A 25,882-nucleotide genomic window follows, 5' to 3' on the forward strand; every position below is an offset into this window, starting at 1 on the left:
AGAAGGTGGTAAACAAGGCCGAACTGCTGTAATGATCTCGCTTGGACGCAAAGGCCGAACCAGACTCCTCATATTATCCTATGAAGGGCAGTGTCACCGTGCCGCCTACATAAGACATCACAGGGAAAGGCAGAAACAAGATGCCATATTCCAATGCCACATTGACATGGCTGTCATTTTGTTGTCAGCAATCGCCCTGACAAATAGAGTGTACGGCTGACAAGAAGATAGTTTTTCTATTTTCTTATTCTTCTCTATAGTATACTAGGTTCTTACTATATATATATTAAGTTCAAACTCTTATAAGATAGATGAATAAAAAGACGACTGTGTGTGTCCCCTAGTCTCGGTTTACTGCTGGAATGAGAGTACAAAAGCAAATAACCTTCACTACTTTCCATGGGCAAGTGCCAAATCTGATATTACAACAGAGTTAACCCATAAACTGCTGACCTAAGAGCGCTTCCTGGGATTCAAGGACATTCATCTCCCAAAAGACTGGTAAACCTCACTGGACAAGATTCATATTTAATAAACGTGGCAATGGGTATAAACGTAGGATTTTTTTATTTACCTCTGTTACGTACGGGATAGCCTAACTGTGTTACAGTAATCGCTGGGTTGCAGTTGTATGTATAATGCTGAAGACCCAGAAGGTCATATCATAGGTACAGTATATTTCGCTTTAGCGAGCCCAGCATTTACCGCTCAGTAACCAATCTGCATTGTCTGGGGCGTCCTCTGTCGCCTAGCTCGGCTTTGGGGGCACCAAAGAACAAAAATTACAGTATTTCTAGAACAAGCTGTTTTAAAAAAAAAAACAAATACAGATGTCTATTTTGGGTATCTGGCAGTGCCATGGCCACCACACAGCACTGGTGAACTGGCTCCACAGCATGATGTTTCCTCTTTTTTTTGCCATTTTCCTATATCACAATGCACTGTATTTGAGGAGGCAATATAAGAGATGTGATAGCTGCTATTAGGGCCCGTTCACACTGAGTAAAACAGTCTCTGCCACGGACACTGTCGGACATGTCGGCTGATCGTTGAAGTCGTTTGTCTTTCAACATGTTGAAAGACAAACGACTTATATAGCAGCGATCTGCTGCAGCCGCTCCGTGGAATAGGAGCGGCGGAAGCAGGTTGCCGCTATATCCTATGGGCTGCCTGGACAATCAGCAATCACCCGGGCAGCCCCCCAGCAGCTTCCCCCTGCACTCCTCGGACTCACTCAGTCGCTGCTGTCGCGTGGAATAGCGGCAGCAGCGAGCAGGGAACGAGCTGTTATTGCTCGTTTGCTCCTCAGAGTCGGGCCGTGGAATACGGCCTTTAATTGGATACTCTTTGCGGAAAGATCATTTACAAAAATAAAAAATAAAAACCTAAAAAAAAATAAAAAGCCCTATATAGTGTGATCAAGAAACAAGCGAATACTTATACACAGTGATTAAGACAGTAGCCAGTTCTAGGGCTAGTAGGTTCTACAGAGAAATACTTTACCTCTTAGGCTGGGTTCACGCTACGTGTTTTTTTATCCGTTTTTACTAAAAACAGATGGAAAAACAGATGCAGAAGTTGCAGATTCAATGTAAAGTAACTCTGGGCCATCAAATCTGCTGCGGATCTGCTGTTGATCCTGTACGTGTGAATGCACCCTTAGGGTACAAACACACACACCGTATACGCAGCAGATATCCAGCAGACTTTGTGGTTCAGATTTGATGCTGTGTTCAGTTATTTAGATCTAATCTGCTGCGTATTTGCTGCGTATCGCAGCAGTAAATAAGCTGCGTATACGGTGAGTGTGTTTGTACCCTTACGGTGCGTTCACACCTACAGGATCCGCAGCAGATCCGCAGCAGATTTGATGGTGCAGATTTGATGCTGCGTTCAGTTATTTAAATGAAATCTGCTGCGGATCCGCAGCAGAAAATACGCTGCGGATCCGGTAAGCGTGAACGTACCCTAAGGGTAGCTTCACACGTACCGTATCGCTGCGTTTTTATCGCTGCGTTTTTGGTGCGATTTTTACATGCGAGTTTTGATTTTCACATGAAAATCATGTGAAAATCAAAACACGCATGTAAAAAAACGCAGCAAAAACGCAGCGATACGGTACGTGTGAAGGCCCCCTAAAAGCAGTTACACACTGATATCTAGTATATGATGCCAATATTTCCTTCTGACAACCAGGTACCAAAGGTTTTTACTCATCTATACAGTGTTTTTATTTTCCATTATGATGATGCAAAGAAATAACCTTGACCAGATCGCATTGCTCATATAGCTGTATGGTGTGTATGGTTTAAGCCATAGATACAAATAGATTAAATTAGAACCAGAAAGGCTTCACTAAGCAAACACCAAAGTGTATTGAAATGAGCGAGAGGTGCTCATATACACAAAGACGCCAGGCTGACACGCAGCAGAAGAGTGACGTGTTACTTCAAGCACTGACGAGTTACAGAAAGAGCAGTTCTGTGATGAGCAGCGAGGGACTCATAAACTCCTCTAAATATAGCACTTCATCTGTCATTAACCCATGCGCGAGCATCCGATATGATAAGGCAACACTAAGCTAGTTTATATACGGCATGAGAGTATGCCTGTATTACTGATGGCATCACCACCATAAGCTCGGGTTTACACACTGTGGACAAAACTGGCTTTCAAACTGACTGCAGCTGCAAGCCACAAAGTAAAATGCTGTTCAGATGCAATATCACATGGCTATTAGACAGGAAAACATTGCCACTTTTAATTACGGTGTGGTTTCTCCCACATCTCGACTGCAACATGTGAACCTGACCTTAATGGTACAAACAGACACACCGTATACGCAGCAGATACGCAGCAAATTTGATGGTGCAGATTTGATGCTGTGTTCAGTTATTTAGATCTAATCTGCTGCGTATTTGCTCCATATCGCAGCAGTAAATACGCTGCATATACGGTGTGTGTGTGTTTATACCCTTAGATGTTAATTTCTTTAAAAAAAAATTTAATAAAATTTCCAGGTTACCAATTAGAGAGATTGTCCTGAATCAGAGTGCTGCTCACCCTGCAATGTTATTCTGTATGACCCCAAACAATTAGGTTGGTACTATAGGTGGGAGGTACTGTGTGTATTGAGGAGGCAGAAATACAGAAGTTCTATGGGACTACACCTGTTGTGGTAGTCCCTGCTTAGAACCCCTTAGGTTGAACACTAGTGTATTAGATTTACCCAGACTGCCCCATTAAAGCGACACTATCAGCAGGTTCTACCCAGAGAACCTGCCGATATGCCGCAGAAGCTCTTTACCTTATGAGTAGATCACTGTTATTAACGTTTTTCTTCTCCCCCACATTCTTGATTAATTTCCTAATTGCCCCCATGCAAATATGTGGCTTAAGAGCATTTGGGGAGTTGCTCGCCGACTCTGAGCACCACCGCGTCCCGCCAAGCTTACTATGCACTATCATAGATGCATAGTGGCCTCCTCACCGCGCAGTGCCTGGGAGATGTCCCTTCAGAGACGGGCTGCACCCCTGCGCATGCGCAATTCGTCCAGCTGTCCTGACATAGTGAGAAGAATTCTGCTGCAGCCTAGTCATCATCCCCGAGGTCACTGACAAAAGTATGAAGAAACCTTGGCTGCAGCAGGACTCTACGGCCGTCCGGATCGCGCATGCGCAGTAAAGAGGCCACTCTGCACCTATGAATATGCATAATTGGCTGGGAGGGGGGGGGGGCTGGGATAGACAAGGTGGTTCTCAGAGGCGGCGAGTACTGCCCCAAATGCTCTTAGGCCACATATTTGCATAGGGGCAACTAGAAAATTAATCAAGAATGCGGGGGAGAAGAAAAACGTTAACAGCGATCTACTCATAACGTTCTGCGGCATATCAGCAGGTTCTCTGGGCAGAACCTGACGACAGTGTCACTTTAAAGGGGTAATCCTATGGAGTGTTAAACCATTGCTGGGGGTAACACTTCTGGGACTCCCACCTATTAGACATTTATGACATATACTTTTGATTTACCATAAAGGTCTTAGGTCTGAATACCTCTAAAGGCTTACGGCAGCCCTTGGGAGTGCTACGATCTGACAATGTGGCCTTCAGACCAGAAAAGGTTGTCCACCCCTGCACAAAAACATCACATACACGTCAGATAAAATTTCATCAGAAATTCCCAAGAAAGGAACTGGAAACGTATGATACAATGCTAGCTTTACGCCTTGCCATGTTGTGATTGCTAGAGAAAATAGAACCATGTTTCTTACAGTTTCTGGAAATGAACAGCAATTTACAGTCTCCGTATAAGTGATTATGTACAGAGCTTTAAAGTGCAGCAACAAAAACCTCTGTAGTTAAGATGAGCTGGATTTCTGTGTCATGCCAATAAACTGAACAGCAGGTATACCAATTTCAGAGGGTTCTTTTTAATTGCCTGTAAATGTTATATTTGCTCATTTTTGACAGATCAACTGATCACAAATGACAAAGTCTTGTCAGGTTGGACTCTAAAGTGTCACTGTCATTATAACTTTCAAAATCTAAAATCAAGAGAAGATATATAAATATAAAGATATAAAGCATGTCAGCAATTTACATCCATTATTATTTTGTTTAGTTGTCATGCTTTAAAAAAAAGCTATACCTACTTGAAATCTAGGTCCAATCTCTAAAAAGGCAGAAATTTTTTTTTTAAAAGACTAAAAACATAGGAAGTCTTGGTCATCTGCGCTCACAGAGAAGGCAGTCATGTGACTGATGGACACATGAAGCCGTGACACAATGCACTGACCAGGACTTCATGTGTTTAGTCTCTTTTTTTTTTTAACCAGCACAAGACTAAAAAGCTGTCTTCCGGAGACTGGACCTGGATTTCTGGTAAGTATTGTTTTGTTACAAAGCGATAACTTAAAAAAAAAACAAACACAAAAATAAATATTTATTGCAAACTTGCTTTATTTCACATCTACTGTTGGGTTAGATTTTGAAAGTTATAATGTCAGAGACACTTTAAAGTCCTGCTGCAATTATTTTCTATTGGACCCAGCAGAAAGGGGAGAGAACCATCATATTTTTATTAAACTTTTCATACTTTTATAACTTGTGTGGAGGAATTCCAATCAATGAAACAAGCAAGCCAAAAATGACAGATAAATAGTGATTATATATATTTCCCTTAGAATTAGGCTCAAGACACACAGATTTCTAATTAATTTCTGTTAATACACTTTATCACCTACTCCATTCTGATCCACGGTTATATTCTACAATATATCCGAAAACTAAAGGCATGATTCTGTTGGCTAAAAGATCGGGGGGGGGGGGGGGGTGCAACCTGCAGCCCCCCTCTCCCCAGCTACTGGAAAACTACAATTACTATAATATGGGTAAATCCTTTATCTATCCAGGCATGATGGGAATTGTAGTTTTGCAACAGATGGAGGGCCCAAGGTTATGCACCCTTGGATTTGATGATCACCAATATTCTAATGAATGGACATTTTTTTTCTACGCAAGATCATTGTCTAGCATAAAAGTTTTACTTCCTAAAGACTAATCAGTAAAAAAAAAAAAAAAAAAAAAAAGTGTATGCTGTGGCTGCTGGAGAGGATGATGGCAGGGGGATGCTCAGTGTCCCTCAACCATCATCCTCTCCAGCAGCCACAGCCAGGTCTAAAAGACACTGTGTCATTATCACTTCCTTTACTATATAGCACAATGGCACCATATGCTGTACATCTATGATAGCATATCATGTATAGAACATTTATGATGCATGGCAGGTTGAACTTAATATAAAGTAGTCATCGCAATGCAGTCTACAGAATTGTGAAATTTTAACACTTCTACTTTGCAGTGCAGCCCATCCTAAATTGTTGGGTCGGAACCTTATTTGATAAAACAAAGCCTTATCTATTCTTTTTCTTCTGTTTTTTTTTTTTTTGAGTTTTTTTTTCCCTCTCCTTCCTGTATATGTTAGAATTGATAAAATGTGTTATAAAATTGTACTGTGCAAAGTGCTACATATGCACTAATACCTTTCTGATGGGAAAAATGTAAAGGTGGGTAAGTCTTCTGATGGGCAACACTTCTGAACTAGCTTCAAAAAGTAAAACAATGACTGGGGTATTTGGCAATCATTTTAAGCCTTGCATTCCCTAAGCTTAACATTACACATAAAGATGTAACCCCTTAAAGGGGTTATCCAGCGCTACAAAAACATGGCCACTTTTTCCCCCGCTCTTGTCTTCAGATTGGGTGGAGTTTCAAACTCAGTTCCGTTGAAGTAAATGGAGCTTAATTGCAAACCACATCTGAACTGGAGACAAGAGAGGGGGAAAAGTGTCCATGTTTTTGTAGTGCTGGATAACCCCTTTAAAAATGTAACCCCACTATGAGTTCGACTTATGCATGAAAGCCTAATACACAATATGGTAGCACAGTGCAGTATATCGGCCATAAGCACAACTGTAACACTATTCTGGCTGCTCTTACACAGCAAAGTTTTTGGCATTTAAAAGGCCAACTAAGGGTCCTTTTAGACAGCCCAATATCCAGCAACGATCAACAAGATCGGCGCTCGTATAAACCATAACTACACAAACAATTACTGTATCGTCCATGCAGCCATTTAAATGCATTGTTATCAGGTGCAGTTCTTTCCTATATAGGCCTACAAAATATCCAAGTAACTGTATTTTGCCTAACCAATGAACGTTTACTGCTCAGCTAGGATAAACAGAAAATCCTTAATACAGCAGGATTTAACATCTAATTAAAAAACAGGTCAAAACAGGTTTTTATTTATGAGATGCATTAAGAAATATTGTGACACTGCTAGTTTTAGAAATTTGTTACAGACGATAATTTTCCTTTATAGTATACCATGTACTATAGTTCTTTAGACAGAGGTTGCATTTTGCACCAAAACCATCGAGAGTGGAAGTAGTGCATAACGTAATAATTAAGGATATATGAAGTGTGTGTAATGAAGGCCATGAAAAAGCTGCTACAATAAAAAACAAACTCATCCTAACAAGATTTAAATGTCTAGCATCCAAAATGTTCGCCTAAAATGTTAGACGTAATCATCAAATCTGTATATACCTACAGAAAGGATAATAAATCTAGGTTTACAATAAGGGGGCATTAACACGTTTCATGATAATGGTCTGTGGACGATGTGCTACGGACCAGAATCCCGGAACTGCCACCATCATAATGACATGAGGCTACATCAGTACATCAGCGCAAAGATTTAAACTGATAGGGAGCTCCTGGCATCATAATGAATTACGATGCTGGTAGCTCCGAATCCTGCTCTGCAGCACATCGTCTGTATATACGGATCCATGCATAAAATGCGTGAATGCCCCCTAAGGGTATGTGCACACTTCAGAATTCACAGATATAACTTCAGGCAGATTCCGTACGCGCTCCTGCTTAAAGCTCTGCTGGTCTCATAGGCTCCATTCTATGCTCAAGCATAGAATGGAGCCTATGGGACCAGCGAAACTTTAAAGGGGTAGTCCACCCAAAAAATTTTTCTTTCAAATCAACTGCTGCCATGAAGTGACAGAGATTTGTAATTTACTTCTATTAAAAAATCTCAAGCCTTCCAGTACTTATCAGCTGCTGTATGCCCAACAGGAAGTTGTATTATTTCCAGTCTGGAGAGCAGGAGGGGTTTTCTATGGGGATTTGCTCCTGCTTTGGACAGTTCCTGACATGGACAGAGGAGGCAACAGAGAGCACTGGGTCAGACAGGAAAGAAAACACAACTTCCTGCTGGACATACAGCAGCTAATAAGTACTGGAAGACTTAAGATTTTTTAATAGAAGTGAATTACAAATCTCTGGCACTTTATGGCACCAGTTGATTTGAAAGAAAATTTTTTTGGGTGGACTACCCCTTTAAGCAGGAGCAAAGGGGAGGATGAGCGACGGAATCCGCTGGAAGTTAACCGTACGAATTCCGTAGTGTGCATATACCCTAACACTGCTACTTCAGAAAACCAAGGGCACAAAGAGAACTCTGCTTTTAAAAAAGGTGTCCACTTCTGTTCTACACCTGTTAGGGATGTGATATTTTGTATATTTAGTGCAGCCAATACAATATGGCGCTGACCTTCTAAACATGGAGAGATGTTTACATTCCTTACAGCTTACGTTAGTAAACTTATAACTTTTAATTTGGAGCAGACAGTCAATATGACAGCACTCGAGGTGCATCCATAACACACCAAAACGCTAAGAATCATGTAAACATGACATCCTGAAAATCTACCATACATTCATAGAGATCAACATTTCTATGTTTTAAATGTATAACAAACATCAGATTTCACACTGTGCAAAACAGAAAAGGGACTATATAAACATGAAATGTGCAAAAACTTTACAAAATATGAATATATACACTTGCAGAATAGTGGCAAAGTAAGGCCTTATTCTCACACTATGTTATCTGTGGAGGTTATAGAGCGGGAAGTTGTGGACATGCAGACCTTCCACATCATGTATCAATATGATACTGGGAAGCTGAAAGTGTTTAAATCTTCATGGGACGGATACTGCTGCTCGGCTATAGTGGTATGGTTGTCTTTTGCATGACTCTTTGGGGAGATTTATCCAACTGGTGTAAAGTAGAATCGGCTTAGTTGCCTCTAGAAACCAATCAGATTCCACTTTTCTTTTCTCTCAGATTCTTTGAAAAATGAAAGGTGGAATCTGATTGGTTGCTAGGGGCAACTAAGACAATTCTACTTTATACCAGTTTGATAAATCTCACCCTAGGTGTTTTGTGACTTTTCCATACAGACTAGCTCTATTGAGTTTAACATTTAGCAGCGGTACCCATCCATTATTTTAGATATAACAAAAAGGCGTTATCCCAAGCAAGCTACTCTCTTGTGAAAATAGCACCATCTCTGACCTCAGGTTGTTTGTGGTATTACAACTCAGCTCCATACGCTTTGAGGGAATGGAGCTACAAAACCACATCCAAACTGAGGACAAGAGCAGTGCTGTATCTGAAAGAAAGTGGCCATGTTTTTCATAGCCTGGATAACCCTTTTAATCTTTTCTTCTTCCCCCCCAGTTTGGCAGGTCATAAGGAGATCATTATTTGACAAGTGGAACACAAAGAAAATCTGATATATGCTGTCCTAAGGCACAATATATTTAATGTATGTTTATTCACCCAAATGCTGTTATCAGTGAATGCAGAGGTGTTTTAAGGTGTGAGTGACTGGTAGCTCTGTGTTATAATAAATGCTTTACAATTACTGTTATTATGGCACCAAAGACTTGCTACCACTAAGCTTCCACATTCTATATTCAGCTCCAATTTCAAATAGAACTTGGTTTGAACCAGAGTAAAATACCTTCTTGGTAAACAATACATACAGCTGCATCCAAACAAAGGAGCAACTTTTGCAATGCTTTCACAGGTGCAATATAAAATTCAATGTTGGCCTTTACACAGTACTACATTGGGGACATGTAGATATCATCCATGGCTGAAAACGTAACCTGTGCATGTACATATTTTCCTAAGGGAAGTAAGAAATACAGCATAGCATGGAAGACTTTTCCTGGCACCCACCGGTTATAAAGCGGGCCTGGTTTCAGAGCCCACGTTACACTGTCTCACCAGACCCGTGCCGTAACTGTACATCATGGGTCAGAAATGGGTTATCCAGGATTAGACAAAAGCACAGCTATTTTCTTGCAAAAACAGCACCATACATGTCCCCAGGTTGTGTGTGGTATTACAATTCAGCTCCATTCACTTCAATGAAATGGAGTTACAAAACCCCTTCAAGTAAAACAAGATGGCCAATAAAGGCCAGGCACTAAGGTGACTTTGGAGGTGGGTGCTGCCACACTGATATGTTCTCTCTTAAGCAGTTTAATATACAAACAAAATGAGCCACAGGGCCTAGGTGCACACACAAGATTTGTAAATCTACCCCCGAATGTGTCACTATACATTTGTTTTTAAAGGGGTAGTGCGGCGCTTAACATTTATTCACAAAATAACACACACTACAAAGTTAGTCAACTTTGTAATGTGTGTTATGTAAGTGAATGGCGCCCTTCCCTGTGTTCCCCCCCCCCCCACCCGGAAATGCGGTGCATTATACTCATCACATTACTGTCGACCCCCGGCCGCCATCTTGGGACAAGGATGACATCTTCGGGAGGCCGGCCGAACAGCTCCAGCTGTCCCCCCTCTGCCACCTCAACAGCTGCTCAGCCGCGATTGGCTGAGCATAACTGTGCTCAGCTAATCGTGTCTGAGAAGCTGATGACACGGCAGAGGGGGGACGGCATGAGGGACGGCTGGAGTCGTTCAGCCGGCCTCCCGAAGATGTCGTCATTGTCCCAGGATGGCGGCCGGGGGTCGACAGTAATGCAGGGAGTATAATGCACCACACTTCTGGGGGGGGGGGGGGGGAACACAGGGAATAATTAATTTTGTGAATAAATGTTTAGCGCCGCACTACCCCTTTAAGGAATTATTTTTATACAACTTTTTTAAATTTACTGACATTTTTGGACTTTCAAGTTTTGATGATTTTGCATTAAAGCAAGCCAATTACTCAGATATTCCAGGTAACACTATTAGCAGTGCCTGGAAGACGTACTAAGACTCTGCCTCTTTTATTCCTGCAAGTGAGACAGGCAGAGAGTCGGGAACTAGTTATCTGGGCCGTGACTAGTCATGGCTCTGCCTGTCAGCATGCTCTGCCAGGTTGATTGACAGGAAAAGTGGCTTCTAAAAATGGCGAGGCAGAGTGCACGGAGAGGCAGAGAACTGTGACTAGTTACCAGGTGACTACGCCTCTGCCTGTCTCGTGTGCTGGAATAAAATACTCAGGGGGAGATTTATCAAACTGGTGTAAAGTAGAATTGTCTTATTTGCCCCTAACAACCAGGGCTGTGGAGTCGGTAAGCCGCAGCTCCGACTCAAACTCAGACTCCTAAATTTTATCAGGACCGACCCTGACTCCCGACTCAGACTCCTGCTCCTTCATAAATGGCCGGTCATATACCAGGGGAGTTATTTATCACACTGGCTCAGCAGCTTCTCTCTAATGTCCTACATGATCCTGGGGCGACTTCTGAAACCTATAAAGCAGATTCTCCTGTGTGTGCAGTGGATGCAGCCAGTCTCCATCCTCCATGTCCTGAACAACTCAGAACCAGATTAGATAGAGCAGGTGGTCTTTTCCTGCTGACAGTCTTCTATGTTTATAACTAAATATTCACCATACTTGAAGAACCACTGCTAACAATGCCAGATCCCTGTGAAATAGAGGTCAGCCATAGTGATATACAGGGGGTCACACATAGTGATACAGAAGGTCACTGTGGGGGGCACGCAATAGCACGCACACACACACACAGCCTACTGCAGCCATAGCACACACACACACAGCTTGCTGCAGCCATAGAACTCTGAAGAAAAACACACAATCTTCTCCCAGAGAGAAAACACCACACTGAGGACACAGGTTACTGCTACACTAATTATGTCTTCTCCTCCTCCTCTATGTTACACAGGATATCTTAACATTACACTGCTGCTCATATACAGTCATCCAGCATCCAGGAAGAGAACAGCACAGATCTCCCCCCCACACAATGGACTCTTCCAGCTCAGAAACAAACAAATAGTGACCGACGACTTTTCCCTGACCCCCCTTATGTAATAGGGCCAGTGTCCTATTAGAATGTTGCTCATAATATATATTCACGAGCAAAACTTGTAAAATTCATATCAAAATTTAATTCTACATTTTTTAAAGATTTTTTTAAAGCTGGAGTCGGAACATTTTTTTCCGACTCAAGCCAAAGCTCCGACTCCACCTCCAGCCAAAACTTGCTCCAACTCCACAGCCGGCTAACAACCAATCAGATTCCACCTTTCATTTTTCAAAGAATCTGTGAGGATGAAAGGTGAAATCTGATTGGTTGTGAGGGGCAACTAAGACAATTCTGCTTTACACCAGTTTGATAAATCTCCCCCTTAGTTTCAGCAGTTAAAGTTTTTACAGAAGACACAGAACACATGGTACGGCAGCATCTTAGCACAGGGTGCCACTAGTAGTGTTGCCTGGAAAATGTGAGTGATTGGTTCCCTTTAAGTGCATGTAGGCATAGGCATAATAGTGTGTGAGAGTGAACACTTCCCTTAGCTTCAAAGGGACTTGATAATGACTGATGTATTTTGATCATTATGGCCGTAAATAATAATCATCCTCGAAGTGACAGCCATCCAAAATAGTGTTAAAAAAAAAAAAAAGTTGTGTAAACAGTCCGAGAGTCCAATCATGCATACAGGATCAGCTAAAGACTTGAGTTCACAGATTTTATTCTGCAGGTATTACTGCTACTAAATAATGGAACACAGCATCAAACCTGCTTCAGATCCTGTACAAGTGAATGGCCGGACCCTTAACCTGAATCACACAATGCAAGCTTCAATTACAAACCTAAACCCTAAGGAATACTGAACCTAATAAACTTGGTTGCACCATTACAGCTTTAAAAGTGGAACCTGCAATTTTTCAAACAAAATTTTTGCATGAAACAATGTTACACCCCCACAATCGGTTCCTAAAGCACAAGCTACTTGCCCAGCACAAAAATAACTCATGATCTCTCTTCTCGCTCTTTCACACTAATTAATATTAGCTGGAGCTTAGGATGAGGTAAGAGGGCCTTAGGAAAGCTGTTTAACCAATTACTTCCATCTAGGTTTTCGCACGGAAGAACATCCTTGATCTCTGCAGGTACCTGCAACGCATACAAACCCATAGTATAATTTTTTTGGCTTATGAAAACCTATCACTGTGGTTTTTTCTGGATTTGCCCCAAAACACAAGAATATGGGGGGGGGGGGGTCATGGGGAGTCCCCACAGTCTACAGAATGTTAACAGTCTCCTCTCCAGTCTCCGCAGCTCCTGTAGAGAGTGCCTACGTTTGACCACTAGTCCATTATTAGGGGAGACTCTGTTCTGTGTTGTGGAGATTACTGGCAGTCCCATCATTTGGGACTCTCCGCATTTAGAGGTTACCCCCTATGCTACTGCTACTATAGATTCCAGGAGCTTAGTTGCTGGCAAATACAAGACAAATATTCTACCCCCCCCCCCATGACCAGTTCCATTACCACCATATGATTAATATCACCACATTGTTACTGAATAAAACCCTATACCAATATCTGCTGATACAGTGACCATATATTGGTAGATATCATTTCTACAAAGTCTCTACAGACTGTACAAATTACAACACTGCACTTTTATCCAGTGGCTTACAGGGGATGTCTTCTCTAATTGGAATCATTTACTTTTCTTTGCCATCTGGCCTAGCCCATGATTCTTCTGTGAAGAATGTAACAGAGAAAAATGCAATGTTCCTTTCTACACACATAGTATTAGGGCCCCACTGTGACTCCTAATACAGTAGTTAGGGCCCCTTCGTGGCTGCCCATACAGTAGTAAGGGTTCACTGTTCCCCTTATTTAGTAGTTAGGTCCCCATGTGCCCCCATATATTAGTTACCTCTGAGCCCTCTTTTGTTAGGCTTTCTGTATAGGAAAACCTCTAGTAGGTAATACCACCACCGCCGCCTACCAATCCCCCATATAAAAAAAAAAAAAAAAAAAAAAAAAACAGGCTTACTCACCTGGCTCCCATACTGACCAACAGCATCTTCTCTTCCTTCCCGCTCTGCAAGTGGCACTCCTGTGCAGTCACCAAGCATTACACACAGAGTTCAAGTAGTTTTATAATCCATTCTATGCGTCAGTCAACTCTCTTGCTGGGTCAATGTTTTATTTCAATTAGTAACATCTCTCATCTCAGTAAGATCTGTGAGCATGTCCCCATTTACCTGCAGACTAGTATATATTTTTAGACTCATGCCATTATTTCTTTGAGAAATGCAAATTACAAGTTGATTCCATCCTCTTTCACTAGTCAGAGATTTATTTAATGAGCCCAGAATGTTTCGCTATTAAACAGTTTCATATTATATCTGTTATTTATTTATTTTTTTCTTTCCAGTGTGACACAGTGCTCTCTGCTGCCACCTCTGTCCGAGACAGAAACTGTCCAGAAAGGTTTTCTACTGGGATTTGCTGCTGCTCTGGACAGTTCCCATCTCGGACAGTTTTAGATACACAGTGCAGCTAATAGCGGACTCTGTACATTTCACCTGAGGGTGCTTAAAACAGTGCAGTTTCATGGTGTGTTTGCACAGACTGATCATCTAAAAGATTTTTGTAGCCAAAGTTAAGAGTGGATTTGAAAAAGATGAGAAATCTCTTTCCTTTATGACCTGTTCACTGTTTAGAGTCTGTTCGTGGCTTTGGCTTCAAAAATCTGTCTGCATAAACGCACTCTTAGGTAATGTTCACATGTTGTCTTTTTTTTGGCCGTTATACAACCCTTTTTTTTTTGTGACAGACATCCTTTTGAAACTGAAATACAGCTGTATTATGCAAAAACAACCAAGGGAAGATGTTGTGTTAACACAGCCTTACAATGCAGTTTTGAAGAAAAAAAAAAATAAAAATCAGGCGTGGACACTATAAAGAACAGATGCTTCTTCAGCTGCTCTTAGGCTCATGTGTGTTCAAAATGCAATTTGAATACTATAGAAATCACACCCCCAATCCTCAAAATCCACCTATCAGCAACGCATCATCATTAATAATCATTCAGATAACATTCCAAACACCTATATGCAAATCTGCTTGCATGTGGTATTCTTTATACACTTTTGCAGAAACTTTACCAAATATGACACTACTTACAGCATTTGAGCAAATTGCAAAAAAAGGGCCATTTTTTGCTGCAATTTTGTCTAAATCAGAAAAAAAAAACCCACACATAAAAAATGTCATCTGGGAATACCACCTTACATGCGCTGTTAAGAAACTGCAGCTGCCATGCGTGTTACTCATAGCGGCTGGCACCTGGCGTTGCCACTTTAAGCAAAGTCCAGGTGCAGGCTGCAATTTCCTGGGGAATCTCAGACACTAGTGGCTAACAGCTAACCAGTAGTATTCAAGAGTCCCCGGGTAATTGCGTCTGGTGCCTGTACTTTACACTGCTTGAAATGGCAAAGCTAGGTGCAATAATTAACCTGTGTCAGCAGCCATAGACTAACTGCCCCATGTACAAGCAGCACCATATGACTAAATAGTAAATGGGTCTTTGATTCAGTACTGCACTGTGTAAGGGCACTCTCACAGCTAAGAGACTGCCTTAGGGGCCTATTCCACGGAAGCCATAATCGGCCCATTATCGCTCGGTGGAATAGAGAAAACGATCAGCTGAGGATCGTGTCATCGGCTGATCGTTTATTTAGATGCGTCCACTCTAGACAGTCTCCTAGGAGATTGACAGCTTTTACCTTGCCATATCTTGTAGTAAGCCATAAGGACACTGTACATGTATGCTATTCATGTTTAACATTTTGAAGACTAGCTAATCCTAATCTAAGAGACAATAGCGCGCAAAAAAAAAACTACCTCTAAATCTATATATTGGCAGAGTATTAATGTTCTTTTAAGAATTTAGAATGTGTTTTTTCTTCTATAAAGAGTTTTTTTTTGGGGGGGGGGAAAAAAACTGATGAAAAACAGATTCATTTGTGGGCATCCACTATGATCGGTTTTTCCACAGACTTCCATTATTTAAAAAAAAAAAATATATATATGGATCAAAAATGTAGTCAACCTCATTTTTATGTCAGGTAAAAAAACATCCCTTTTGATCCTTTTTTTTTTTTTTTTTTAAACGGAAGTCAATGGAAAAACGGATGCACACAAATGTATCTATTTGCGTCTATTTGCTGCATGTCATTACTTTGATGTTATGATCTATTTGGAATAAATACCACGTTTGTTTCACAATTTTGGAGTGCTGCGGACTATTCGTTGTATATGGACATTCATACCCCTGGTTGGGGAATCGGCTGGCACCAAACCACGTCTTACAAGGTAGTGCTGCTCCTATATCCTTTTCTTTCTGCACACAAATGTACCCGTTTTTTTGCAACAAAAAAAAAAAAAAAAACGGATGAAAAAAAAAACATAGTGTGAACCCAGCTTTACACAGTTATTCTCCCAGTTTCCCAGGACTGGATCCATCTTTTCTCAGTACCCGTGGAGGAGCAGCGGGGAGTGAATCAGACTTCAAAGCCTACAGCCTCATGAGCAGAATACAGAGAGAAACAAAGAAATTTGCTTCAGTCCAACTGTTAATTCGCTCATCACTACTACCTGAAGAGAGGCAAGCAGCTCTGAAGAGTGCTACCATACCATCAACATCAGGGATAGCCACCAATATACTGATGGCATATAACATAGATAGGAAAATATGTTTTCCTTATACAGTGGTACCTTGGTTTAAGAGTAACTTGGTTTAAGAGCGTTTTGCAAGAAGAGCTCACAGTTTTTCAAAATTGTGACTTGGTTTAAGAGCATTGCTTTGGTTTAAGGTGGGTGGGAGCGTGAGTGGGGGAGGGGCATGGCCTGCATAGCGGGGTCTGCAGCATAGTACTCTGACCCAGGAAGTCTCTCTCACCTTCCAATTTATAGCAGATCCACTTCAGGCTGGGGCTTGCATCAGGGGACAGGACTGTGTGGGGGGGGGGGGGGGTAATCTCTTTATAGCCTTAACCCCTCTCTCCCCGGACAGAGAGTGCTGCTATACTGTGTCCACATCTGCCCTGCTCATTCCTTCATGCTCCCTGCAGTCTCTATCAGTCCTTGTGTTTCCCATCCTCTCCATTCCTGCTATAATGTGCTTGCACTCACACTCAGCTATACACACTGCTGCTATAATGTGCTTGCACTCACACTCAGCTTTACACACTGCTGCTATAATGATTATAAAATGATTTTTGGGGTGTGGAACCAATTGTCTACATTTCAATCATTTCTTATGGGAAAATTTGCTTTGGTATAAGAGTGGATTTGGATTACAAGCACGGACCCGGGAACGAATTATGCTCTTAATCCAAGGCACCACTGTATATTAATCATTCATAAGGAGACAGGACTCTGGTAGGGTTCTGGTAGGTACACACTGATATCATGTGCCACTCCTCCTATACAGGAATAACATGCCCATCACCTCCATACACCTTCAAGATTCAGGGGCTGTACAAGTTAAAGTTTTAGCTAGATTTTCTTATTTTACAACATGACGATACAGCCAAAATTATTCCAAGTCCCAAGATGCATATAAAAAAGTCCTAATCGACATGCAGATAAAATTAGAATGCACCTTAAAGAGAACAAGAGAACCTAAAATACAAAGTTACAAAAGAAGATGTCTATACATTGAACAAAATTATATACTGTACAATACAATTTCTTAAACACTTTGACCGCCAAGGACACCATGGGGAAGATTTATCAAACATGGTGAGAAGTGAAACTGGCTCAGTTGCCCCTAGCAACCAATCAGATTCCAGCTTTCATTCCTTACAGACTCTTTGGAAAATGAAAGGTGGAATCTGATTGGTTGCTAGGGGCAACTGAGGCAGTTTCACTTTACACCATGTTTGATAAATCTCCCCCCGAGGACTCTAAATGCATTTCATACCTCGGGGTCTAGATAAAAGGCTCAAAGCTCTATATTTGGGGTGCAGTACATTTTAAAGGCAGGAAACGGGCTGAAAAGTTTTACAGGATTTTCCATCTATTTTAGAGATGGAGTGGGGGAAGGGGGGAGCAAGCAGGTGAGAGCAGAAAGAAACATGGTCCTCTATGTAATCTACCTGTACAGCCAGTGACCACAGGAGTGTGATCCAGGACCTTTTTTATCCCTCATCGCCGAGACTCTGTGTTCTGTTACATCTAATGATTTTTTTTTTTTTTTTGCTTTAACTTTGAGGTGAAAGGTCCAATAAAAGTCCTATATAGATATATATTATATATATATATATATATATATATATATATATATATATATATATATATATATATATATATATATATTAGTGGACTCTGGTGAACTCTACATTGCTGAATACTTTGCAAATACATCATAAAATTACCTTTATGGCCAGTGAAGTTCATGTTTTTCGTATTTGAATAATCAAACTACCTGATGACATCTTGTACGGTTCAGTTCTAAAAATTATGTGCATGTGTACACACATAGGACTGAACAACAAGTGCGAACTTCCAAGCGCTCCATGTCAAGCCGCAAAAGTAAATCTTATGCATTTTAAGGCAAAATTGCACGAACATGAGCGTAAAAGTGCAGGGATGCATTTCTACAACGTATGCGTCTATATTTAGAAAGTATATGGGTATTAAAGGGGTTATCCAGTGCTACAAAAACATGGCCACTTTCTTCCAGAGACACCACCACTGTTGTCTCCAGCTTGGGCAGGGTTTTGCTGCTCAGTTTTATTGAAGTGAATGGAGCTTAATTGCAAACTGCACTGCAACTGGAGACAAGAGTTGTGTTTTTGCCATGTTTTTGTAGCGCTGGATAACCCCTTTAAGGTACACTACGTGTAGTCAAAGTGCCAAGCTAGCTTTACTTCAGCCTCATGAGTATCATGTATTCTGGATGGTTGGGAGATCATATTCTTGTATGCGTACACATTTAATATCTCCAAATATTTTGCTTGGTTTAGGCCTAGCAGTTCTGCACTGGAAAACAGTGACAAAACAATAGAATTTCTGGATTAATGAATTATGTAAAGGGATAGTCTATGTGATACAAACTTTTAAAAGATACCCACTATGGAATACTCTGCCAAAGAAGGGAACAAACCAAGGGAATCGCCACCACTAACCTTACCGGGACAGTTCTTCAGAGAATGCTGCCTATACAGTTTTGAAAACACAGATAGGCTATGTCCACACACTGTTGAAATTTAGTGGATTTGCGCCATTTTATGACAAATAATTGCCGTTATTTCATAATGCCAATGACGCCTTTCTGTGTTTTCAATCCACTCCTTGTTTTGGTCGCAATATGAGGACCAAAATGCTGAGCAAAAATACTGTGTGTAAACATAGCCTTAGGGTGCGTTCACACATACAGGATGAGCAGCAGATTTGATGCTGTGTTCAATCATTCAGTTACATTGATATCAAATCTGCTGAAGATCCTGTATGTGTGAATGCACCCTTATGCAGTTTTTTTTTTAGAAAATCGCCACTGAACTTTTTATGCCAAAACCAGAAGTAGATCCAGGAGGAAGAAGTACAAATCCTCCCTTTAAATTTTCCATCTCATTTGAATCCACTTTTAGTTTTGGCACAAACTGCAGTGGCGGTTTTCTTTTAAAAAAGAAAAAAAGACATGTGTGAAACCAGCATTAGTTTTGTCTTTTCCAATAAATCAAAGGCAGGTGATTAGACCAGACTGTTAAGGGTGCAATGTTTTATGTAAGCCATTCAGACTCAAATGTCAGATCCAAAGCATGCCAAGGTTTAGGCATATATGACAACATGACCGGACTAGCCAACAAGGGTGAGTAACGTACCACCAACTAGAACTGCTGGAATTTTATTAAAGTCCATAAAAGCTGCATTCAATAGCAAAGATGACTATTACAGGCCACGCAAAATCACAAATTGTTACTATCCATTGTAACCAAAAGATTTTCTGTAAAGCCTTGATTGCATTTTTCTACCATTTTTTGCAGATCCAATCACATAATAAAAAATAAAAAAAATTAAAAAAAATAAAAGCAAATGCTTACAGGACAATACAATCTCCCAGGTAACAAAAATACAGCAATAAGAGTAAGAATAAAAACAAACACACTTCACTCAACATTTTTTCAACAATGTTTAATTTCAAGAAAATAAAAATTACAGCCAAAGCATCTACTCATCTCAACAAAAATCACAAACAAGCATGGATTTTATTTGCCCGTTTGTCAAGTAAACCCAATAAAGCAATCACAATCTGGCCTAGTAAGTACAGAGTTAAACCTAGTCACCACAATTCTCCTGTAGTTTCCCAGCCATATGCTGATACCCTTAAGACGCCATGCGCTCCAGCTTTATAAGCTTTCATCTCCAATTCCCTGTTTGAAACATGAACCGCCTGGTAACAATGACTCTCTGTGTGCCGAAAATCCTATTATTGATCCTCCTACTTACCTTGGGCTGGGCTCTTCTTGGAAATGCAACTTTAGGGTCAATCTGAAAGGACAGGACATAGGGAAAGAACGAGAAGGAAAAGAGGGGAAAAAAAAAAATAAAAAAAATTAGTGAGTAGTTTGCATTCATCTTTCGCACGTGGAGATTAATGGCTCATATTTAAGGGTGGTATTATAAGCATTTATCATTTAACTGTTGGCGCACACACTGTAATGCTTTGCAGCTCCGACAAAGTCAAAAAGGGTTACTAGCCAATAAAAAAAAAATAAAAAAAAGGGAATTTAATGTGCTCAGTTTGTACCTTACAGAATGACATTGATTTCCTTTATTACAATGTATTGAAAAATGACAACTTCCCGGCACACAAGAGACCCACTGATATCCGTATAACAAAGTGCTTCTTTCTTGCTCAGTGTGCTGAACAGATGTTGGAGCCCCACAGCTAAAACTTCAAGTTATTTGCATGTACTTCATAATGCAGCACTCTGCAGAGCGATGTGCAAACAATTCTGGATAGAAACCTTCACCCAACAGATTCATCTGTGCAAAACTCAACCCCCTTTTCGAGCCACAACTTACAGCTGCCTGCCATGCAACACGCTGCCGTTTCCACCTAATCGCTGATAACACGTACAAATACAGATGCCAATACCTGCTTCACATCATAAATCCCTTCTGTTAAAAAGCGACATGCAGTCTATTACCGTTTAGGAAGAAATAAGTGGATTTTCCCTAGAGGACTTGAAATAAGCAAATGTTGTGGCTGGCAAGAAGCTATATGTAAGCCTTCAAAATGTTCCTGAGATAAACACACCAATCTAAGCGGCTCCACTGAGTAATCGGCTGCAATAGATTTCCCACACCACCACCACCACCCTATTCACTTGAAAAGGCAGCAATGTACTTAATAACGCCATCGACATTTTCAATCGGAAATCGCCAGGTGCTCTGTCATGTTGAGGCAGCACTCCACGTTAATGACTGAAGTACAATGTGAAGATGATCTGCACACAGCACAACATTGCCAACCATAAACGTGAGCAATGAGGTTAGAGACTTTTACCCCCCCTTTACATTAGAAGATGGGCTTGCAGTGACAGAGGTCAGGTTATAGCACCTTAAAAGAGCCATCAATTCTTACTCTTCAAAACATCACACAAGCACAGCAATAGTTTTAAGATCTCACAAAGGCATCGTATTACCAGGAAATATAGATGAATGCAACAGGTGAGTTATCCATACAGGTATATCTACAATCAAGCTGGAAGTTTTAGTGACAGCTTTTTTCTGCATTAGCTGCTGATGTAGTAAGACAAGTGGAAACACTGTTTTTTTCCTGGTGCCTGTAAGAAGTGTATGGATGTCACTCACCATAAGCACACCCACTACTATTATATACAGCCAAGGTCTAACAACAACGATAAGTTAGTCATAGACAACTACTTCTTACTGTATCTACAAATCTGCTAGGGGGAGAGGGGGGGGGGACCATGATACTATTTCCGAGGTTTGTGGGCCATTACCTAAAATCAAAGCTTTGAACGCAAGTGTAAACAAGAGCGGTGACTCCATGCCAAAAACCCAACCGAGCTCTGCCTCCTGCACTGAAGGTTGAAACACGAGTCAGACTAGACAACGCAATGATCAAGAACGTGGTGACAGACTCAAACATACCATTACGTTCCAAGGACCACACTGTCTTCTGCTTTACCTGAGCTCATACATCCCCCAAGGAGGGAAATATTTGGCCTACTTACACGAACAACACAGCATGTATAAGTCTACTTTCTTATAAAGGAATAATATGCATTTTACTGTTCTATTGCTGTAATAATGTGATATATATATATATTATATATATATATATATATATATATATATACACACACACACACACACACGTGTGTGTGTGTTTTATATATATATAATGCAACACAAATAGTGACATAATTAAGCAGGCAACAAAAAGAAGCGTCAAGATGTTTTGATAAAATAAAAAACTGATTTTTAGTATTATGGGGGCTGGTAGATACAGTATATTCACACACAAACAAAACCATACACTGACACAGGTAGAGGTGCACACACCAAGATGGGTCCGTAACTACACACAGGTCACTGCAATCACAATGCATTAGTGGAATAATCACTTGATAATCTTAGTTTCCACTTGTATCAGTAACTCCGCTTGCCTCAATGAATATACACTGAAGTTCTGACATTTAACAGTTGTTAAAAGCCCCTTTATCTAATCAGTGTAATGCGCTCACCTTTCCCTTCTCATTGAGCAGCGGCCATACAGGGGATCCTCTGTCAGCGGCCTCTCTCTCTCTCTCCAGGCTTTGTTAAGGTATAATTGAACTGAGTAAAAGGTTGTAAATAATCTCTCTTTTTTCTTCCACTATACAAACACTACAGCATATCTGTGAGATACACAGACATTGCTGATAGAACTGTAACCAGCACTGAAGACCGGACTGGCACACATTGGGATTGGACACATCCAACAATAACACAAAAAAATCGAATGTGTCACGGAGGATCCCTGATTTCATGACAGGTGTCATCCCTCAACAGCCTTAAAAACTTTCATAGGATCAGGTGACCTATAGTTACCTGCTACTTTGTGGGGGGCATTGTTTTATAGCCTCAAAGCAACAGAACTGATAAAAAACAACCATAATACATATAATAAAAGCATTTGCAATGTACAGCTGATGAATGGGATAAGCAAGGTATAATGCTGACAGGTATGAGGTCCACTGTCAGGTGCCTGGTAGACAGACAGTTACAACACACCACCACATCAACACAACAGGAAAAAGAAAGAAAGAAAAAGAAAGAAAGAAAAAAGCAAAACATACCGTCTTGGAATCTAATTCATGGTGGGGTTGAGCTAATACTTTATCTACACTTGCAGGATCTGCAAACGTAACAAAGCCGAAGCCTCTGAAATCAGACAAAGAACAAGAGAAATGACAATGAGCGCTAAACATTCAGCACAGATACAACATGGACATTTAAATAAATAAAAGCACCAAACATTAAAATAAAAAAAACACTTATACACTCATTTACAAGTTATACAGTCCCCTATCACAAACTAATATAAATGCATACAAGGACAGAACAGGGATACAATCTGTCCACTTTGTTGTTCTTTTGAGACAACCTGAGACAACGTAGCTAAATCCTATATACACAGAAGGTGTCACAATGGGGGGGGGGGGGGGGGGGGGGGGGGGGGGCTTTATGTTACAATGTGTCAATATTTACTAAAGCATCAAAAATCATTGTGTAAATATTTACTAAACTAAAAAGGTATAGATAGAGACACCGGCCATAGACTAGTATAGAAGTCTCTTGAAGGGACCAGAGACAGAAGGTTGGGAGAGGCAGAGTCCTTGCAGTGAGGATCAGGCAGCAGGGGGGTGTGTGCCTGACAACTGGAGCTTTACATCCAGATGGTATGGAAGGCCACAGCGGCCACAACAAGTTGTAGAGACAGGACGCAGCGCACATGGACCTTACCTGGACCGCTTGGTGGTCGGGTCCCTCATCACCATGCATTCTCGGATTTCTCCAAATTTGCTAAAATAGTCTCTGAGGCTGTCTGTGTACAAAGACAAGACATGAGAGCTATGAGCCATGAGGGGCCAGGAGCCCAGCAGCCACCCCCCACCACACAGCCCCAAATAGCGATAGGGGTCGAATAGAGGACTCGGAAGGGGGAAATAAATAAATAAAGAAGCAGGAGAAGAAGAGGAGAAGAAGAGGAGAAGTGGGAGGCAGAGAGAGGAGACGGTGCACGGAGCCAGGAACAAAGAGCCCTGCACCCCAGCAGCTGCAGCCTTACCTGGGGACGTCTGCCAGCTCAGGCCGCCGATAAACATTTTACTACAACGGGAAGAAAACACAAGTCAGCACAGATGTCACATCGGCCATTTTGACGTGTAACTTACAAAAGCTTCAAGGGAGAGACGAGAGGATAGAGAGAGGGAGAGGAGACGGGGATGTGGGAGCACCGGGAGACGGCGGGGGACGCCGGGACACAGCGGGGGACACCGGGACACACACAGCACACTGACGGCTCCAGGTGTCACGGGAGGATGCACTGCCCGCAGCCCACACACCCCCCAGCCTGCACCGGACACGGGGCACCATCCCACCCAACTTACCCGGGGTCGTGCTGAGAATCGTTCGGACTCCCGGAGGTGGCCTGGCTCCCATCTGCCTCCATAGCCCCTGGACACAGTTAAAAGAAAAATAATAAGAGCACTAACTAAATAGCAGCGAGCGGAGGGGTCAGCGCAGAGCGGCCGCAGCCCGCCTCACACACATAGACGACACACGGTGACAGCCGCGGCACTCCTGCGCTGGGACTACTGGGTGTCACACAGGGAGAGAGACAGCGGCGGCGGCAGCAGCTCAGCTACGAGGAGCCCACAACACAAGATTATTGAGCCGGGAAGGAGCTCGTCACACGTGGGATCAGCTCAGCATTGCTCTGCCTCCTCCTCCTCCCCCCGCCCCCCGGCAGCTGCGGCCCCTCCCCCTGTCTCCCAGAGCGCCGGCCGTAGGAGGGCCCGGAGAACGTGGCTGGTGACGTCACGCCGCCCGCCCACCAGCCCGGCTCCTCCGGCTTCTGGCCAGTAACAACAATAACAAGGGGGAGAGGACGACGCTCCATGACGCGCTCCTGTGTTTGGATACAGCGCCCACGTCGTGCGGCTCCCCGGCACCGGCTGCTAAATATAGCGGTCTCCTAAGCAGCCAGCCCCGGGGCCGGGAGCGAGTGACTGCGAAGTCTGTAGCCTCCGGTCTCCGCCGTCTGCTGCCGCCGCCTGTCACACCGGGGCCATAGGTAGTACAGACTGCAGGGGAGATGATGGGGGTAATAGTACTGCCCTGGCTCACATGACACCGCTCACCACCTAGGTGTCACTTGTAGGACGGACATCTACCAGTGTGAACTGACAGCTACGCTGCGGCTTTCTATGGAGCTGTCAGAAAGTGACAGGAGGCTTGATGGATCCTGAGGTCACTTACAGGACAGCGCCATTCACTGCAGTCACAGCATCACTACCGACTGATCACAGCAATCACAGCACCACTACCGACTGATCACAGCAATCACTACCGACTGATCACAGCAATCACTACCGACTGTTCACTGCAATCACAGCATCACTACCGACTGTTCACTGCAGTCACAGCATCACTACCGACTGTTCACTGCAATCACAGCATCACTACCGACTGTTCACTGCAATCACAGCATCACTACCGACTGTTCACTGCAATCACAGCATCACTACCGACTGTTCACTGCAATCACAGCATCACTACCGACTGTTCACTGCAATCACAGCATCACTACCGACTGTTCACTGCAATCACAGCATCACTACCGACTGTTCACTGCAATCACAGCATCACTACCGACTGTTCACTGCAATCACAGCAATCACTACCGACTGTTCACTGCAATCACAGCAATCACTACCGACTGATCACAGCAATCACCACCGACTGTTCACTGCAGTCACAGCATCACTACCGACTGTTCACTGCAGTCACAGCATCACTACAGACTGTTCACTGCAATCACAGCAATCACTACCGACTGATCACAGCAATCACTACCGACTGTTCACTGCAGTCACAGCATCACTACCGACTGTTCACTGCAGTCACAGCATCACTACAGA

At 42.2% G+C, this 25,882-nt stretch overlaps 1 protein-coding gene across 7 annotated transcripts in view; it reads right to left on the reverse strand.

The window, feature by feature from the left end:
• Positions 1-24,699, reverse strand: part of MSI2 (musashi RNA binding protein 2) — a 518,653-nt gene extending 493,954 nt beyond the window's left edge. For all 7 annotated transcript variants that reach the window (XM_069971112.1, XM_069971110.1, XM_069971109.1 and 4 more), the window contains exons 1-5: positions 24,350-24,699; positions 24,028-24,068; positions 23,703-23,784; positions 23,036-23,120; positions 20,172-20,213 (exon numbers count right to left, since the gene is read on the reverse strand). In XM_069971112.1, coding sequence (XP_069827213.1) covers positions 20,172-20,213; positions 23,036-23,120; positions 23,703-23,784; positions 24,028-24,068; positions 24,350-24,411 — 312 coding nt within the window. In that variant the 5' untranslated portion in view covers positions 24,412-24,699. The remainder of the gene's footprint in view (positions 1-20,171; positions 20,214-23,035; positions 23,121-23,702; positions 23,785-24,027; positions 24,069-24,349) is intronic.
• Between the last annotated feature and the right edge of the window lie 1,183 nt (positions 24,700-25,882).

This window comes from Dendropsophus ebraccatus, chromosome 5 (genome assembly GCF_027789765.1).
Source record: "Dendropsophus ebraccatus isolate aDenEbr1 chromosome 5, aDenEbr1.pat, whole genome shotgun sequence".
NCBI lineage: Eukaryota > Metazoa > Chordata > Amphibia > Anura > Hylidae > Dendropsophus > Dendropsophus ebraccatus.